This window comes from Marmota marmota, unplaced genomic scaffold (genome assembly GCF_001458135.2).
Source record: "Marmota marmota marmota unplaced genomic scaffold, marMar, whole genome shotgun sequence".
Taxonomy (NCBI): domain Eukaryota; kingdom Metazoa; phylum Chordata; class Mammalia; order Rodentia; family Sciuridae; genus Marmota; species Marmota marmota.
Window position 1 is genome coordinate 663,841 of NW_026000051.1, and position 20,119 is coordinate 683,959.

General features: G+C 38.9%; 1 protein-coding gene across 5 annotated transcripts in view; it reads left to right on the top strand.

The window, feature by feature from the left end:
• Positions 1 to 20,119, top strand: part of Setx (senataxin) — an 86,555-nt gene that overhangs the window by 1,735 nt on the left and 64,701 nt on the right. For 2 of the 5 annotated variants that reach the window (XM_048812835.1, XM_048812839.1), the window contains exons 2-5: positions 668 to 782; positions 8,587 to 8,770; positions 13,048 to 13,255; positions 15,261 to 15,370. In XM_048812835.1, coding sequence (XP_048668792.1) covers positions 706 to 782; positions 8,587 to 8,770; positions 13,048 to 13,255; positions 15,261 to 15,370 — 579 coding nt within the window. In that variant the 5' untranslated portion in view covers positions 668 to 705. Of the gene's footprint in view, positions 1 to 77; positions 420 to 667; positions 783 to 8,586; positions 8,771 to 13,047; positions 13,256 to 15,260; positions 15,371 to 20,119 lie in introns of those variants that run through there. The other 3 variants (XM_015497407.2, XM_048812836.1, XM_048812837.1) reach the window with 3 other exon arrangements.

Sequence of the window (20,119 nt, forward strand, 5' to 3'; positions counted from 1 at the left end):
GGGGTCGCGGCGCGCGGCGAGAGTGTCCCCGGAGGCCGGCCGGCCGCCCTTTGTGCCCTGCACGCCGGGCCCAGGCGCCGGGACGCCCGCCCGCGCTCTCGTGTGAGCGAACTGTGGGGTTGGCGCTGCGCGGTGGCCCCGGGCTGGGAGTTCTCCTCGCGGCTGTCCTGGACGCAGTCCCCGTCGGCTGGCTCCGGAGAGGGGGTTCGCCCGTAGGCCTGCCCGCCCGCCCCGCCTGCAGGAGACGCGGCGCTGACAGCGGCCACAGGGGCTCGGTTCCCTGGGCTGTGTCCCGGAGGGAGCTGTGCCCGAGGTTGCGCCGCCCGCGCGAAACGGACCGACCCCCAGGGGCAGAGAACCCGGAGGAGGGCGAGTTTGATAAGTGGCAGCGCCGAGTTCCTGGAGAGCCTGGGACGGAGGTTACCAGCACTTGTTAATTTGGGGAATGTTTGCCCCAGTGCCTAGCTGGGCCCTGAGTTGGGACAGTGCCCTGAGGACCTACGGGTTAGAATTGGCAGTTCTACCCTTATTTCATTCATTGCTTGAATTCATCTCCTGTAGCCTGCCCGAGCTTCCTCTTCAGGTGGCCCACTCTGGAGGGTTGATGCAAGGTCCGCATAAGATATAGAAGCCACTTCGTGCGTTGTACTTCTTTTTTTAATTTCAGAAATGTTTTTTAGGGGGCCAAAGTCTGAATATATATGAATGCAAATCGTCACTCATTCACAGATAAGCCAAGCAATCTCAACTGAGGAGCACATCTCTGCAGGCTGTTTGCCAAGGTAATTATTATTATTTCTTTTAAACTATTAAGACTTTTTGTTTTTCAGTCACAACATATACCCATCACTGGAGGTAAATGTAAAGTATGGATATATATGGAGCAGGTCCTTGCCTTAACAGACTTTCATTTGCTGGGGGCGGGTGGAGGAAGCAGGTAAGTAAACAGAAGTTCACCCTGATAAGTGCAGTGATAGAAATTTGAACCGAGTCGTGAGGGAATAGAGAAGGAGGTCATCAAAGACAAACTGGAAGTGAGGTTTGGTCAGACCAGCCTCCCAGATGTGATGACACTGGGGATGCATTGCATCCTGGCGGTTCTCAAATCCAGGATTCTATCAGAATCGATAGTGGAGTACTTTAAAAATGAATCTGAATTTTATAAAAAAAGAATTTTTAAATTCCTGGAATTAACCAGGCAGAGGTGTGAAAGGTGAGTGTACAAGACAGATGGAAGAGCTTCCATCAAATTATAGAATGTAAACACCATGAGTTGTTTTAGGATGAGCAGGTGGAGAGAGAGAAGGTAGTGGCTAGAATGGTGCTGAAGCCAGGTCATGGAGGCCTGTGTATTGAACTCAACAGTTTGCATTCTGTCCCAGAACTGTGGAGGAGTCCTCTGTGCTTTTTTTTTTTTTTTTTTTTAATTAAATATTTATTTTATACTTTTTGGTGGGACATAACATCTTTATTTTATTTTTATGTGGTCACAACATCTTTATTTTATTTTTATGTGGTGCTGAGGATCGAACCCAGCAACCTGCGCATGCCAGGTGAGCACACTACTGCTTGAGCCACACCCCCAGCCCCCCTCTGTGCTTTTGAGATCTAGTTTGTCTTTTGGCTTCTGGAAACATTTTGGAGAAAGAATTGTTAGTGGATCAGACAAGAGGCAGAGAGATCATTTAGGCTTCATTAGTAACACAAGAAAATAGTGAAAATATGTTCAACTAAGGCAGTGGTGATGGCAGTGAGAAAAAATTACAGGTGTAAGTTTAAGAAACTATAGACAGTGGAACTCGGGTGAGAATAAAGGCAGGAGAGTAGAGCTTTTGTTTTTAAACATTTATTTTTTGTTTGTAGTTGGACACAATACCTTTATTTATTTTTATGTGGTGCTGAGGATCGAACCCAGGGCCTTGCACGTGCTAGGCAAGCGCTCTACTGCTACTGCTGAGCCACAACCCCAGCCCCCAAGCTTTTTTTTTTTTTTTTTTTTTGGTGTTTAAAGTTTTTTTCTTTTATTGGCATATTATAGTTGTATGTGGTGGTGGGATTTGTTGTTACTTATTTATATATGATATAACAGTATAATGTGGCCAATATTATTCTCCAGTGTTTCCCTTTTCTCCTCTTCTTCCCTCCCTCTGGTCCCTTTTCTATACTCTACTGATCTCCCTTGGATTTTCATGAGATCTACTTCCACCGTTCTTTTCCTTTTTCCTGTGTACCTTCCTTATAGGACAGCAATCCTTGACTTTCTAAGTTTGGCTTATTTTGCTTAGCATAATTTTCTCAAGTTTCATCCATTTTCCTGCAAATGACATTATTTTATTTTTACTTATGGCTGAGTAAAACTCCATTTTGTATATATGCACTACATTTTCTTTACCATTCATCCATTGATGGACAATGTAGGTTAATTTTTAGGTTACTGGTTTGAAAACTGAATGGATGGTATTGCAGTCAGTATAATGAATACAGGACAAAGTATAACAAATTTAAGCTAAGAATTTTGTTTTGTTCAGGTCATGTTTTCTTTGAGGTGGCTGTCAGTCCTGTAAGTAGAGATACACTGTAGTTGGGTATTGAATATATCTTGACTTCTGGGCTAGTCTGTCATTATTAAGTAGTTGAAACCTACTTATGCATTGCATTCATAGTTTTCTTTCTTTTTTTTTTTTTGAGAGAATTTTTTTTTTTTTTTAATATTTATTTTTTAGTTTTCAGCAGACACAACATTGTTGTTTGTATATGGTGCTGAGGATCGAACCCGGGCTGTACGCATGCCAGGCGAGCGCGCTACCGCTTGAGCCACATCCCCAGCCCCGCATTCATAGTTTTTTAAGTGTTGAAGATGTAGCTCTTATCTAGCATGTGCAAGGCCCTGGGTTTGATACCTAGTGTCTCTCTTTTTTTTTTTTTTAAGCTGGGTAAGGTGCTTGTGGCCCAGCCACTCAGAAGGCTGAAGCAAGAGGATTGATTACTTGAGCCCAGTAGTTCGAGACTGCCAGCCTGAGCAACATACTGAGACCACCATCTAAAAAAGAAAGACATTTTTAGGTTTGGAGAAGCTTCAGTGCAGGTAGTAGTTAAAACAGTGGTTTGAGTAAGGCCATCCAGAAAAAGTATTGAATGCAGAGATTAGAAGGCTCAAACCTTTGGAGACTCATATTAGGAAGGGAAGCAGAAGGAATTTGGTAGACCTAGTGTCAGGAAAATGGTATGTCAGCATGGCTAAGGAATACATGGCCAGCATTTTTTTATACAGTTAGAGTCAAGTAAGGAGCCCATTGAATTGGGTACCCAATAGAGTGATTGTTGGACTTTGTAGAAACGTTCCGTGGGCGAAGGGTGAAGCTAGAATTGAAAGGAGCTGACGAAGTGGGAGATGGTGATTTAAATTACTTTTTTTTAAAAAAAATTTTTATTTTTTAGTTATAGGTGGATACAGTGCAGTGTCTTTATTTTGATTTATATGGTGCTGAGAATCGAACCCAGTGCCTCGCGCATGCTAGGTGCGTGCTGTACCTCTGAGCCACGACCCGAGCCCACAGATTTAAATTACTTTTTAAAGGTGTTTAACTGGGTAGAGTAGAAGAAAGAGATTGTTGTTTAAATTTCTGGCTAGTTAATTTTGAGGAATGATATTCCAAGGATGAGTCTGGGGAAAGGTATAGCCATACCTCTGGTGAAGCACCCTGCATTTTTGACACATCAACTCTCTTTTTGGTTGATGCTCAGAAAGTGGCTTTTACTTCTCTTCTGAAACCCCAGTATTATCTATATCCCAACACCCGCCCCCCAATCCGTTTAGGGTTTGGTAATGATTTTAAGCAGTAGCAGTTCATAAAACACATCTCAGGAAGGACTGTGTTCTGCAGAGTTTTACAGGATTCATAGTAATTTATGAGCAAAATGTTTTTCTTAAAATATAAAGTACACCCTAATGAGATTTCTTGGGTTTAGCCATTGGACCAGGATGATTTTACATTTGGGGCCGTAGCCACAAATCTAAAATTTTGAGAGAAATCAAGGTAGCATGTTATTGATAATGCTCTACAGCAGTGTTCTTTCTGTATTCTATTCCATGTCATTTACCTGTTCTGTGGCAGTGACTCCCATCTACTTTGAGAAAATTTGATCTTTTTTTTTTTTTTTTTTTTGAAAGGAGTAGGATTTATTCAAGCACAAAGAAAATAGGCAGAGCTCCCAAAAGCACCTGACAGTAGGTTGCTCTACTCTTTCTTTCTTTTTTTTTTTTTTAATATTTATTTTTTTTAGTTGTAGTTGGACGCAATACTTTTATTTTTATTTTTATTTATTTTTATGTGGTGCTGAGGATTGAACCCAGGGCCTCATACGTGTGAAATGAGCGCTCTACCGCTGAGCCTACTCTTCCTTTTTGAGATGAATGAGGAAGTAGGCTACTTTTCTCAGTAGATTTCTTTTTTTTTTAAATACTTTATTAGTTGTTGGTGGACCTTTATTTATATATGGTGCTAAGAATCGAACCCAGTGCCTCACACATGCTAGGGAAGTGCTCTGCTCCTGAGCCACAGCCCCTCAATAGATTTCTTTAGTTTTCTGCTCTGTTGATTATGTTAAAGTACACATTTTATTTCCAGTAAATCCCTTCAGGTTTTTAAAGTTTAAAGTGACTATAATCTTGTGTGGGAGTAGTACTGGGATTGAAACTGGGGTGCTCATACCACTCCTTTTTTACAACTTTTTCTTTTGAGAGAGTGACGCTAAGCCGCTGCAGAGGTTGACCTCAAAATGGGATCCACTTGCCTCAGCCTCCCCCCCCCCCCCTTTTTTTAATAACTATCAGGTATTGTGCTACTGAGCCACGTCCAGCCCTCTTTTGTATTTTATTAGAGACAGGGTCTCACTGAGTTGCTTAGCACCTTGGTAAATTGCTGAGGATGGCTTTGAACTTGATATCCTCCTGTCTCAGCCTCTGGAGGCACTGGGATTACAGGTATGTGCCACCGTGCCCAGCTCGGCCTCCCATTTTGCTTGGATTTCAGGCATGTGCCAGTGGTGCCAGCCAACTGTAATCTTTTTATCTGCCAAAGTCATGCTTGAAACAATCTCTGTGAAGTTTCACTTTCTATTCTTGTTAGCTCACTTCCCCACATGGAGTAGATCACCTGAAAACCAGTTTCTGCAAGATTGTAAACATCCTAGTATTATGATGATGTCTTTTCAGATATAAGAATTTTTTGTTTAAATTAAATTACTGTATTTTGGTATTCCCTAGTCTGCAGTTTCCTTGTGAAAGGTAGGTATTAATTAAATGTAAATTAGAGTTAGTGTCAGGAACAGGCAGGACTCTGCCTCTGAACTTACATACTATTTTTTTTTCTATGTAACGAACTTTATTCTTTTGTTCCATTCTTTGGTCAGCTTCTAATTAAAGACTTAGTGAAATTGAACTCCAAAATAAGTTTTGACATTTTTTGAAATCTTATTTTCAGTGTACTTACATGATGAAAGCCACCCTAAATTCCTTTCAGAAGCATGAGTAAAAGTAATCTTTTTTCTTTTTTTGGTGATACTGGAGGTCAAATCCAGGACCTTGCAGATGCTAAGCAACTGTTCTACCACTAAACTGCATCCTCAGTCCAGTAAAAGTAATATTTAGTAAATTTTAAAAATCATTTTACAAGACAGATACATGTGTTTGGTTATATTTATGCACTTATAATTATTAAATCACGGGTTAAAGAGAAATTGGGGAGTTTAAAAAAGCCTTATGTTGAGAGCCACAGCCCAGTTGGATGAAGCCTGGCATTTTTGCCAGAAGGAGTGGTTGAGAGGTGATGCCAGCGAGCCATTAAGAAGGTGATGATTAAATTAAGCTATGTATAATTGCTGTGACTGGATGATGCTGGATTGAAACAGCCTGTGTATTCAGTTGTATATAGACCCCTGCTGTCCGGCAAAAGGGCGGCTCCTGCTGCCTGCGGGTGGAGGGAGTTCCGGTTGGTGTGTGGTGTTCCTAGAAGGGCCCAGTGGGTGGCGTTTGCTGGAGTTCAGGCAATAAAGGAGTTCCTGTTTGAACCTACAAGTTCCTTGTGGTGGCTCTGTTATTTTGTGCCCAGCCAGACTGTGGCAGCCTTAGAAGAAAAGTATAGTTTCTTTCAAAACTTCATCAATTTCCCACTAGCAGAGACTTTGTTACTCTGAATTTTATGGTGATACTTATTCAAAAGCCTTGCTTTGCCAAATTTTTATTTTCAAACATTCAGTGACTTTGCTTAAGTTTCCTGACTGTTTGTCTCTTCTTCCCTTCTTAAGAGGTTTTTTTCTAATTTTCTCTTCTGTGAATTCTAATATTATCAATAGATTATCTTTCTTTATGTGCTGTATGTATATACACAAAAAATGCAGAGCCTTTTTACATGCCACTAATCAGTTTTCGTTATATTTAGAGTGATTCAACCCTGAAGAGAATACACAGGTTATGGTTGGGTCCATTCTGTTTAAGAAAGGAACTTAGTTCACAGTTGGGTTTGCCCCCACCCTTCCAATTTGGCTGATATTTTTCTACAGGATAATTAACTTGAGGTCAGTTTTTTTTTTTTTTTTTTTTTTTTCTTGGTAACAAGAATTGAACTTGGTGTGACCACTAAGCCACATCCCCAGCTCTATTTTGTGTTTTATTTAGAGACAGGGTCTCACTGAGTTATTTAGCGCCTGGCTTTTGCTGAGGCTGGCTTTGAACTAGCAATCCTCCTGCCTCAGCTTCCCAAGATGCTGGGGTTACAGGTGTGCACCACTATACCTGGCTGAGGTCAGATTTTTTTTTTTTTAAATATTTTTAAGTTTTAGGTGGACACAATATCTTTATTTTACATTTATGTGGTGCTGAGGATCGAAACCAATGCCTCATGCATGCTAGGCATATTCATATTGGGTTTGTCTGTTTTTCTCATTACTGGACTGGAATCAGGATTGTTGGGGAGCATACCAGAGAGTTGAAGTTCCTTGTTAGGGGTGTTGACATGACTCCTTCCTCTGGTTGAGGATGGTTGGTCTTGATCCCTTCCTTAAGGTTGTGATTGTCAGGTGTCTTCATTATAAAGTGCTGGGTTTCCAATTTCTGTTTTTTGGAGGTGATTGACTAAAATTTCAGTTCATACTCAGGTGGGATAAGGGTTAAGCTTCACCTGTTGCAACCATGGATATCATATGTATTATTTGGAATTTTTATACAAGGAAGATGTGTACTTTCACTTAAGTTTGTTGATTCATTCAGTCACTTATTTGTATCAGTATAGATGAATTTGTACTCATTTATTCTTTGGGTTATAATCCAGTATTACATTATTTTGTTCAAATTGTTTCAGCTTTAGCCATGGAAAACTCTTTTTAAGTTTGACTCTTTGGCTTTTCAAAATCTTCTGGATTTACTTTGCATTTTCCCTGCTGTAACCTATTTATTTATTTAATGTATTATCACTGTATACATTTCTTTTTTATTTGGCCATAGTACACTGTTTCCTAACAGTGGGATTTCTGTTAGCTTTTATATGCATTTAGTTATAGGGATAAAACCATAGTGTCTTAGCTTATTTTGGTTGTACTTCATTGGAGTTGGAGATCTCTTTGGAATCTGGTATCCTTTCTATTTACTGAACCTGTTTCATGCCATCTGCAATTCTGACAGGACCCGCCTTATGTATCTTCATTCAAACCTTTGACATATTTGGTTCTTGAGATTTCCTCTTCCTTCCTGGTACTATTTGGCTACTTTGCTCTTTTTGAGATTGCTAAGATTTGGATGATTATTTTAATCCTTTAACTTTTAAGTTTGGTGAAGGCTGTGATGGTATATTTAAAAAAAGTTGAAGAGGCTCAAAAACCAACATTAAAATTAGCAGCAGTAGGTTGCTAGCATTTATAAGAATTTATAGCATATTGAAGAATAATGAGTATGGGCAACAATTAATATATATGTATATATACGTAAATTCACGTATATATGCTTTCTGAACAAGAGAAAGATCTTTTGTTTATATGTATTTTTGTTATTGGTATAGGTTTAGATCCATGGGTTTTTGTTTCCAGAGATTTCTAGACTAGGGCTTCTGGAAATATGAAAGGTTTCTTGATCTTTTGCTTTGCCTCCCATAAATTACTAGGCTACTCCAAAATTTGTACTTTGAAAAAACATTGATGAGTATGGCCTCTGTGTTTTTCATCAGAGTTATATCTGTAGCACAACTGTACATTGCCTTATGATATTTATTACTACCAAAGTGCTTTCAGTTTTTTGTAGGGTTTTTTTTTTTTTTTTTTTTTTTTTTTTTGTGTGTGTGTGTGTGTGATGCTCGGAATCAAACCCAGAGCATCGAGTATACTAGGTGAGCATTTTACCACTGCTTTGTCCCCTGCTCTGCTTTCGGATTTTTGAGTTAGTGGTTCAGTGATAAGGTGATCAGCAGACTGTTCTAGCAGTGGAGGCACATTTTAAGTTCAAAACTTGGTTCTTAGGTAGAATGGATACCCATATTCCATAAAAGATAAATCTGAAGTGTTATTTAAATTTGTAAATGTCTCCTTTCTTGGGTATAGGTACAGAATGAGCACATGTTGTTGGTGTACGCCAGGTGGTATTTCCACCATTGACTTCCTCAAGTGCTATGCATCCAAGACCCTAACCAGTGAATTCCAGACAGCTGATGAAGACCTCTGCTACTGCTTAGAATGTGTAGCTGAATACCACAAAGCAAGAGATGAATTGCCATTCTTGCATAAGGTAATTTACATGAGATAGGCATTGTTTTTCAGAGCTAATAATAAAGAAGAGAATAAATTTGAACTCTATCAGAAGCATTCAGGGAAATGATGGGAGTTTAAAATTTAAAAGATAATGTACCTTGGTAGTACCTAGCTTACTAGTTGGTATGTAGCAGGTACTGATAAATACTTACCACTGATGGAATTGAATTGGAATCTAAAACAGAATTTTTTATAATTTATCACTTGTCATTTTGATATGACATAATTTTATAAAATGAAGTCGTGTGGAATATTTTTTTTTATGTCAATGTATTTTTCGGTGCTATCTTCATGAATTGGAATGACTTGACTTTTTTAATTGTTAATTTTTCTTTTTTTATGGGTAGATGGTTACAGATCTCTGAAGGCAAGCATTTGGTTTATTATATTTATTTGATGAAAAGAACGTAGAACATAGAGCTGTGTACAGTATATGATGGTGGGATAATTATGAATCTGTTGAGAGACTTGCAATTTATAAAGTTTGCTAATTATGAAGCAGCCCACTTTCTTCATGCTGAAGCTGATGCTCTAAGGTAGGCAGCTATGGCTGGAACATGGAAGGAAAGAGAGAGAGGGCCTTGCTCCTGCCCTTTGAGTAGAACCTGGTGGATAGGGTTGCTGGGATACTTTTAGCAAAACTGCAGGAGAGGTGTTTGAACATCTCATACTTCATGTACTCATATCTCATAAGCATGGCCATGTTGAGAAGCTGTTTCCCTTAAATTAATGTAGGCATACCTCCTTTGGCTTGTTGCTTTATTGTGCTTCACAGATGCTGGTTTTCTTTCTTTCTTTCTTTCTTTTTTTTTTTTTTTTAACAAATTGAAAGTTTATGGCAACCTGCTTTGAGCAAGTCTACCAGTTTGATTTTGCAACCCCAATACACTCACTTTGTGTCTCTGTCACATTTTGGTAGTTCTCACCATACTTCCAACTTTTTAGTTATTATTATATCTGTTATGGTTATCTGTGGTCATTGGTCTTTGATGATTGTTGTAGGGTGCAGTGAACTATGCTCATATGAGACAGAACTTAATCAGTAAGCGTTGTATGTATTCTGTATGTATGCTTTACTGACTGGCCATTTCCCATTTCTTTCCCTTTCCTTGGGCTGCCTTAGTCCCTGAATGACAATAGTATTGAAATTAAGGCAAGTAATAACTGTACAATGATGCCTAAGTGTCTAAGTGAAAGAAAGAGTAGCATGTCCATCACTTTAAATCAAAGTCTAGAAAAGATAAGATAAATCTAGAAAAGATAAGTTTAGGAAGGCATGTCAAAAGCTATGCCTCTGGCAGGGCCCTATGGCACACATCTTTGATCCTGGTGACTTAGGAGACTGAGGCAGGAGGATTACAAGTTTGAGGCTAGCCTCAGCAATTTAGAAAGGCCCTAAGTAACTTGATGAGACCCTATCTCAAAAAAGGAAAAAGGGCTAAGGAGTAGCTCAGTGGTAAAAATTCCCCTGGGTTAAAACCCCAGTTCTAAAAGAAAATAAAAGCCATCCTCTTGTGCCAAAAAGCCAAGTTGTAAATGCAAAGTTCTTGAAGAAAGTTAAAAATGCTATTCCAGTGAACATGTGAATGACAAAGTGAACAGCCTTATCACTGATACAGAGAAAGTTTCATTAGTCTGAAGGGAATATCAAACCAGTCACAACGTTCCCTTAAGCCAAAGCCTAATCCAGAGCAAAGCCCTCTCTTTAGTTCTGCAAGACTGAAACGTGAGGAAGCTGCAGAAGAAAAGTGAAGCTAGCAGAAGTTGGTTAAGGAGGTTTAAGGAGAGAAGCCATCTGCCTAATGGAAGTGCAAGGTGAAGCACCAGTTGCCCAGAGGATCTCCTGACATGGTTGACAAATGTGGCTTCACTGCACAGATTTTCAGTGTAACAGAAATAACCTTATATTGGAAGAAGACACCAGCCAGTGTTTTTATAACTGGAGAGAAGGTAGTGCCTGGCTTTAAAGCCTCAAAAAACAGGCTGACTTGGGGCTGGGGATGTGGCTCAAGTGTAGTGCACTCCCTGGCGTGCGTGCGGCCCAAGTTCGATCCTCAGCACCACATACAAACAAAGATGTTGTGTCCGCCGAAAACTAAAAAATAAATATTAAAAAATTCTCTCTCTCTCATCTCATCTCATCTCTCTTTTTTTTAAAAAAAAAAAAAAAAAAAAAACAGTCTGACTGTTGTATTAAGGGGTAATGTGGCTGGTGACTTAAGGTTGAAATCAATACATTTACCATTCTGAAAAAAACCCTAGGGTTCTTAAGAATTATACCAGATAGACTCTGCCTGTGCTTTATATTTTATTTTTGTTTTTTCATTTTTTTGGTACTGGGGATCAAACTAAGGGGTGCTTTACCAATGAGCTCCCATCCCAGCCCTTTTTATTTTTTATTTTGAGACAGGGTCTTGCTAAGTTGCTTGAGGCCTCTCTATGTTGCTGAGGCTGGCCTTGAAATTGGAATCCTCCTGCCTCAGCCTCCTGAGTTGCCGGGATTATGGGTATGTGCCACCATGCCTGATCTGCCCGTGTTTTAAGGAGGTTTAAGGAAAGAAGCCATCTTCATAATATAAGTGCAAGGTGAAGTAGCCAGTTGCCCAGAAGATTTAGGTAACATGGTTGACGAAGGTGGCTTCACTGAACAGATTTTCAGTATAGCAGAAATAACATTATATTGGAAGAAAATACCAGGAAGAAGATACCGGAAAGCTTCAAAGCAAAGCCTTCTCTACAAAGCTGGATGATGGTACATTTTTTTTACACACTGGTTTATTAAATATTTTAAGCTCACTGGTTATGCATAGTAAGATGGATTCCTTTCAAAATATTACTGCTCATTGACAGTACAGCTGTACAAGATTTATGTTTTCTTTTTATGGTACTTGGGATTGAACCTAGGGGTGCTGTATCATTCCCAGCCCTTTTTCAAATTATTTAAAAATCTTGAGACAGATTCTCACTAAATAATTCAGGCTGGCCTTGAGCTTGTGATCCCCCCACCTCAGCCTCCTTAGTTGCTGGGATTACAGGCATAAAACCACCATTCCTGGCAAGATCAATGTTTTCATGCCTACTAACTCAACATCCATTCTTAGCCTATGGATCAAGGAATAATTTTGACTTTCAAGTCATTATTTAGGAAATGTGTTTCGTAGGGCTGTAGCTGTCATAGTTGGTCATTTCCTCTGCTAGATCTGGGCAAAGTAAATTGTAAACCTGGAAAGGATTCCCCATTCTAAATATAATTAAAAGCACTCATGGGAAGAGGTTAATAAAAGCTGTGTGTGGTGGTGCATACCCAGAATCATAGCTACCAGAAGGCTGAAGTTAGGAAGATCGCCAGTATAAGGCCAGCCTTGCCTTTCTCCAAAAAATAATGTCAACACTAACAGGAGTTTGGGAGAAATTGATTCCAATTCTCATGGATGACTTTGAGGAGTTCAAGACCTTATAACTAACTACAGATGGGGTGGAACTAGCAGGAAAACTTGAAGTGGAGCCTCAAGATATGGAATTGCTTCAATCTCCTGGTGAAACTTGAATGATTGAGGTGTCACTTCTTACTGATGAGCAAAGAAAGTAGTTTTCTTGAGATGGAGTCTACTCCAGGTGAAGATAACTTCAGATATTGTTGAATGACAACCAGGGATTTAGAATATTACATAAACTTAGTTGATAAAGCACTGTAGGGCTTGGTAGAATTGACTCCTCTATTTTGAAAGAAGGACTGTAGATAAAATGCCATCTGGTAGCATCTTGCTCTAGAGAAATCCGACATGAAAGTAAGAGCTAACTTCATCACTGAGAAATTGCCACAGCCTCCCACCTTTGAGCAGCTACCACCCTGATGGTGAGCAGCCATCAACATTAAGACTGTCAGCAGCAGATTGCGGCTCCTTAAAGGCTCGGATGATCCTTAGCACTTTTAAGCAATAAAGCATTTTTAAATTAAGGTACTTACATTGCTTTTTTTTTTTACATATATTGCTGCTTTGTAGACTATGGTATAGTGTAAACAACTTTTACATACACTGGGAAATCAAGAATTCATGTGACTCACTTGATTGCAGTATTCACTGTATTGCAGTGGTCTGGAACCAAAGCTGCAGTGTGTCAGGCATGTCTGTGTAATGGCTAATACTTTAAACTTCTGAATTTGTATACTGAAGAAAAGGTTTTCTAGAATGATCACCCTTCTAGCATATTTTGTTGATATAAAATACACTGTTCATTTTTCTCTTCCTGTAGGTCTTATGGGAATTAGAAACTTTACGTCTCATAAATCACTTTGAAAAATCCATGAAGGCAGAAATTGGAGATTATGTTGACTTGTATATAGTAGACAATGGAGAGGCACAGCCGTTGGACTTCACTGGCCAAGACTTTGAAAATAAACTTCGAGTTCCTCTACTGGAAATATTGAAATATCCTTATCTGCTTCTACATGAGCGTGTTAGTGAGTATCTTGGGTGTTTCTCAACTTACATGTTTTATTATTTAAAAAATTAGCCTGGGGATATAACTCGGTGCTGATCTAGTATGTATGAGGCCTTGGGTTCTGTCTTGTGTGCGCGCGCGCACGCTCTCTCTCTCTCTCTCTCTCTCACACATACACACACACACTCTGTAAGAAGAGTGAACACCCGATACTTGCCATATAAATACTATAGTTAAGGTTTTGCTGAATTTGTTTTGTCTCATACCTACTCATTCAGTTAATGTTTATTGACATAATGTTCTCAGCCTTGGCATTACTGACATTTTGGACCAGATAATTCTTCATTGTGGGGGACTGTGTTATTCATTGTGGGATGTACAGCAGCGTTCCTGGCTGCTGTGTACTATGCCAGTGGCTTCCTCTTCCCCACTGTGCTGTTGTGACAATCCAGAATGACTCCAGGCATTGCTGAATGTCCCTTGGTGAAAGGGATGAGAGCACAATCCCTGTGTATGAAAGCCATTGGTCCACAGTGATTTTCACTGATCTCCATGGCATCGCATGTTGTGGTTGTCTAGACTTTGGTTGTTTATATCAGTCTTTCTTTCTTTCCAGTTTATATTTTTTAGTTGTAGAAGGACACAGTACCTTTATTTTTATGTGGTGTTGAGGATTGAACACAGTGCCTCACATGTGCTAGGCGAGCACTCTACCACTTGAGCCACATCCCCAGCCCCTCAGTATTTCTTAATATAGATCTCTTCAAAGACATCTTCATCTATTAAATGTAATAAATTAAGAATACTTTTAAGGCATCTTACATCTCGTCCACATTCATATTTTCTCAATAGTCGCAAAAATGTAGGATTTTGTCTCTTTTGTTTAAATCAAGAGTCCTGTCAGGGACTATATATTGAATTTGGTTTGTACAATTCATGTACAAACCATGCACCTGTATGTTTGTACAGGTACAAAAACATATCCTTGTTTTTTTTTTTTTTTTTTCTTTTTTGTTTGTTTTTGGTATCAGGGATTGAACTTGGGGTGCTTAACTACTGAGCCACATCCCCAGCCCTTTTTTATATTTTATTTGGGGACAGGGCCTTGCTAATTTGCTGAGGCTAGCTTTGAATTCACGATCCTCTTTCCTCAGCCTCCTGTGCCACTGGGATTACAGGAATGTACCACCTTGTCTAGTTATTTTTTTCCCTACCAGGTGTTTGACTTGTTAAAGAGACTATCTAGTTGCCCTGTGGAAAAACAGTTTGGATTTTTCTGATTTTTAACTTGGGTCTCTAGTCTTTGTACTATAATAAACTGAAAAGTAGACCTAAAGATTTAATTGGACGAACAAATTCTAAGTCAGTGAATTCAAAGTGATTAGATTCAACAATTCTAACAGGGCATTTTAAAAACATTTATTAAATAACAACATTCAGAAAAATATATCTCATGAGTTTTTACATTTATGTAGCCAGTATCTAGATCAAGAAACAAAACATTATCAACATGCCTTGAACTCTTTTTCTAGTCATCATCCCTCTTTCCCATCCCAACTACTGTTACTAATACTTTTTGAAGCTTAAAACACTAAAGTTAGTTGATCTATAGGGTAATTGATAATTCATAATTCATAAATAGCCATTTGGGGAATAAGCTAACTCATTCTTCACTCCTATACTAAATACAGCCCCTAGGTCAAAATGTAAAATGCAAATGGAATTGACCAGCTCTATAACCATGCTTCTCAAAAATACCCTGTGGAGATAATTGTCAAGTGTAGAAATATATAGAGAGAGGTAAAGAGTATGCTAAGAACATACCGTGATCACATGAATAGGCATATATCATAAATATTGTGCTTCCATTTACATTGTAAGCATTTGCATACCTCAATTAAAGTTGGGGGCAACTAACAACTTTTCATGTACTTAACATTAACAACTAAGGAGTCAGATTTAGGGACTCTTAAAATGTTGATAAGACTTATATTTTTATTTTCTGCCTCCTTTTTCCTATTTAGATGAATTATGTGTTGAAGCACTTTGTCAAATGGAACAAGCCAATTGCTCCTTTCAGGTTTTTGACAAACATCCAGGGATCTATTTATTTTTGGTCCATCCCAATGAAACGGTGAGTAGGAATGTTAGGCAATAGAAGGACATATTTTATTTATGTACATACAGATAGCTTTCATGGAGGCTTGGTTTTGTTTGATTTTGCACTAGAGATATAACCCAGGGCCTCAGGTATGCTGGGCAAGTGTCCTTTACCTCAGGGTGCTATGTCTCCAGCCCCATAGTGGGTTAGTGGAGGTTTTTGGTGTCTATTTTAAGATATTTGCTAAAATATTTTAAAATTCTTATATTTTATATTATTAAAGGTAAGAAAAAGGTAGTATGATGGGTGATACTTGAACTTAAAAGTGAAGTAAGGGAATAATTTTGATTTTCTTTTAATATGTCAGTTGAATTAATGAAGAAGGACTCCTCTCATTTCTTACTTGCTTACCCAACTCCAAAAACATTGAAATACTAGTTTAAATATTTGAAAAAATTATTTTGCTTATAGATTAAAAGGTGGGGCAGGGAAGGGCTGGGAAATTCTTAGGTGCCAGAAACAAAGAAGAACGTGAAAGTCAAAACAATGAGCAGGAACAGATGGAGAGAGCAACATTGAAGCATTGAAACCTGACATGGTCTTCTGGCTGAGGTTTGGGCTTTTATCACCCTATAGTGAGGCAATCTGTGCTGCTGGTCCTCACACTTAGAACTGAGTTACTGCACCAAGCCATGAGAGGCTGCTCTGACAAAGTTAGGCAAAGAACAAAGGGCTCATTTTCCCCAGCTGAGAAAGAGCATGGTCTGGGATCTCCAGGCCAGGTGGTGTTTCCTTGTGCCAAACACAACAATTATAGGAAAAGTAAAAAATGAGGGCATTAAAAAAATATAATCACAATTCTTAGAAGTTAACTGTTTCCGTGGTCCAGCAAAGGAAGAGAAGAAGCCCAAAGTAATAAATGGGTAGAATCTTGTAGGCCTGCGTGGCTATAGGTAGCTTGGGGCTCAGCTTTTGCAGTATCACAGAAATTAGAAGTGCACTCCAGGCAAGACAAAGAACCAGGCCAAGTTCTGTGTCTAGAACAAGACAGGTGGGGTTCCTCTGTGAAAGAAGGCTGACAGAGTACCAAGGTCTAACTACAGAGGAAGCAGGTTTTGGTAGTAAGCTTTTTATCACTATAATAGCTGAGATAATCAACTATAAGGAGGAAAGTGTTATTTTGTCTTAATTTTGGAAGTTTTAGTCAATGATTAGTTGGCACCATTACTTTGGGCCTATAGCAGCACATCATGGCAGGAGTGCATGGTGGATCAGAACAGTTCTCATGGCCAAGGACTGAAAAAGAAAGGAAGGAACTGGGAGTCCCATAATGCCCTCTGAGGATATGCTCCCAGTGACCTGAAGACCTTCTGCTAGGCCCCACTTCTTAAAGGTTCTGTCATCTTCCAATAGAGCTAAGCTAAGGACCAAGCCTTTTTTTTTTTTTTTAATGTATTTTTTGGTTAGACAAAACCTTTATTTTGTTTATTTATTTTTATGTGGTATTGAGGATCGAACCCAGGGCCTTGTGCATGCTAGGCGAGTGCTCTACTACTGAGCCACAACCCCAGCCCAGGACCAAGCTTTTAACGTGGGCTTTTGGGGACATTTCAGATGCAAACTATAGCATAGGTCTCAACTCATAATCAGATTCTGGGACAAGCACTTGCAGGTTTGGTGGCTGAGTCTACATTGTGTCTTGTGTAAACCAAAGTCAGGGAGCCCTGACCTGCCGACAATAGACTTGAGTTCTGGAGTAGGACTCTGAGGGTTAGATAGAGATAATCCCAACTTTATAGTTAGGAGATTGTATGGAAGGAGTAGTGGAGGAATGTGGAATCCCTCCCTGTAGGATGAGCTTGCAAACCAGATCCCTGAATAACTCATGAAGAACATGAGTGTTAAGCTGTATTGCCCAGACCAGTTCTGTTGGCCCTTCCACTGAGGTCAGCTCTGGAGGACATCTGTTGTGAATGGTGTGAGAGGTATGTAGGAGATAGCTGTATTACAGTTTGGATCTAGGATGTTCCTTGAAGACCTCTGCCTGTTAAAGGTTCAGCAGTGTTCAGAGGTGGGCCTTGGAAAGTGACTGGAACATGAGTGCTTCAACCCCATCAGTGAAGTAATGATGTGAAGGCATTATTGGGAGCTGTGGGTCTTTGTGGGTGTGCCCTTGAGGACTGTATCTGTGTCCCCGCCCCCCCTTTCCTGGTTGGTGTGAGCTGAGTAACTTTCATCTATCAGGATGTTCTGCCTCTCCTCGGGCTCAAAACAATGGAGCCAGCCCACTTTGGACTGAAACTTCTGAAACTTTAAGTTGTTATTGTCAGGAATTTGGTCACAGCAACAAAAAACTGACTTCACACACTTGTTTGGCTGTAAAATGGGAAAAGAATTAAGATTTTGCTTTGAGTTCTCCTTTACCATTTCCTTGGATAAGCGGTGCTTGCATCTGTATCTGTGGCAATTCAAGATCTGATCCAGGTGATGATAGGAATAAAACAGGCAGTGGCCTGTGGCTCAGTGGTAGAATACTTGCCTAGAATGTGTGAGGCACTGGGTTTGATTCTCGGCACTGCATATAAACAAATAGATATTAAAAACAAAACGAAAAACCAGAGCAGCACAGAGCCCTGATGTTTGTGAGGTGCTGAGATAAGCAGTTGGGGAGCAGCTAACACTGGTAGTTACTTCAGTGCCATCCCATCAGAACCCTCAGGACTGAGGAATTGCAGCCTACTAGTGCTTTCTCCTAATATTGCTTCGCCCTAACCTTGGAAATGTAAGTTGTGTGGCAGTGACTGATTATTCTTTTTATGGCTTGGGTTTATCCCCCACCACTCTTATCCCTGAATTCATTGGGAGTAAGCCAGGCTGGGGGCTGGCCTTCTTGCATAGTTAGGAAGGTATTTGAGAAAAAGATTTCAATAGAAGCGATAATACCAGGGCATTGTCCAGGAATTAAAAACTATAATAAACATGCTAGAAGAAATAAGAGAAGATATAATGTTAAATGAGAACTGGAAAACTAAGAACCAGATAGGCATAATGGTGCTTGCCTATAATTTCAATGACTCAGGAGGCTGAAACAAGAGGATCACAAGTTCAAGGCCATCCTGGGAAACTGAGAGAAACTCTTGTCACAAAATAAAAAATAAAAAGGGCTTGGAATATAGCTCAGTGGTAAACTGCCCTGGGTTCAACCCCTGGTATTATGGAAAAAAAAAAAGGAAAAAGAAAACATAAGATAGGAGATAGGATGAGTAATAGAATGGCTGTGGCTAAGAAATTGAGTTACTGAGAAGACTAGATTGAGCAGATCCTTAAGAATGAAAAAAGAGAAATAGATGACATAATAAGAAAAAAGTAGTAATGTTAATGTAGATAAAAGAAGTATCAGAAAGAGATACTGGAAAAATAATGGATATAAATTTACTGGAATTAAAATAAGGAGATCACTTGATTCTAAGGACCTATATAAAATCTAAGAAGTAAAGGAAAAGCCAGGTCTCAACCTCAGCAAATCAATGAAATTTAAGAGCGGCAAAAATAAATTTTGAAAAGATTAAGAGAAGACCATATTGTGAAAACAGAATCAGATTGATGCCAGATTTGTAGCAGTCCTACTGTGTGCAAGAAGACAGTAAAGGAGTATTTTTATGGGGAGAGAGCTTAAAAACCTAAATTTGTACCTCTACCCGACTCATTTAAATATAAGAACATAATTAAAATATCCTGTTTGTATAAGGTTCTAGGTCTACCACACACAGGCCAGCACCAAATGAAGTACATAAAAGATAAGAATCCAGGAGATATTATAAGAGAGACATAAACTTGGATAAATACTGTGGTTGAATTTCTTTTTTAAAGTTAAATTCAAAGAAAGTGAATATATTAGCAATAATTTGGAATAGGTAATAGCAATATGATGATGGGTTTGACCAGCAAGGAGATCAAGGATGTGGCAGCATGCTGTTAAGTTTTTATCCTAAGGACAGAGGTAGCTGAGAATTATTAAGAAAGAAGAAATGCTTTTAAAGAAATAGAAAAAAGGCTCATACATATAAACATATTGAAGGACATCAATATTTAATGTAAATGGGCTGAATTTGTCAGTTAAACAATAGATTGAATTACTGAAGACGTAAAATCTAGAAAGATTCTGTTTCTAAGAGACACCTAAAACATAATAAGGACAAAAAAAGTTGATTACAAGGGATAGAAAAATAATAGGCAACTACTAGCCTTAAAAAAATACTGGTGAAGTTATAGTATTATCACATAGTCTTTTTTTAGAAAGGGTTGTATGTGGTCAAGTGAGTAATATACTAAAGTAACATCAAAGTAGATGTTGGAAGTATTGGTAGAATTAACAGGGAGATATATGTAAATTCATTAATGTTGTATGAGATTTCGACATACTCCTGTTAGTCGTCATTTTATTCATTTTTCTTTTTTGCAGTGCTGGGAATTGAACCCAGGATTTGTGCATGCTAGGCTAGTGATCTACCACTGAGCCACATACCCAGACCTTCCTGTTCTTATATATATATATATATATATATATATATATATATATATATATATATATANTATATATATATATATATATATGTATGTATGTTGTAGGTGAACACAATAGCTATATTTATTTTTATGTGGTGCTGAGTATCAAACCCAGTGCCTCATGTGTGTGAGGTGAGCGCCCTACCACTGAGCCACAACCCCAGCCCCCTTCCTGTTCTTTATTGATGAATCAGTAGACAAAATCCAGGAAGGGAA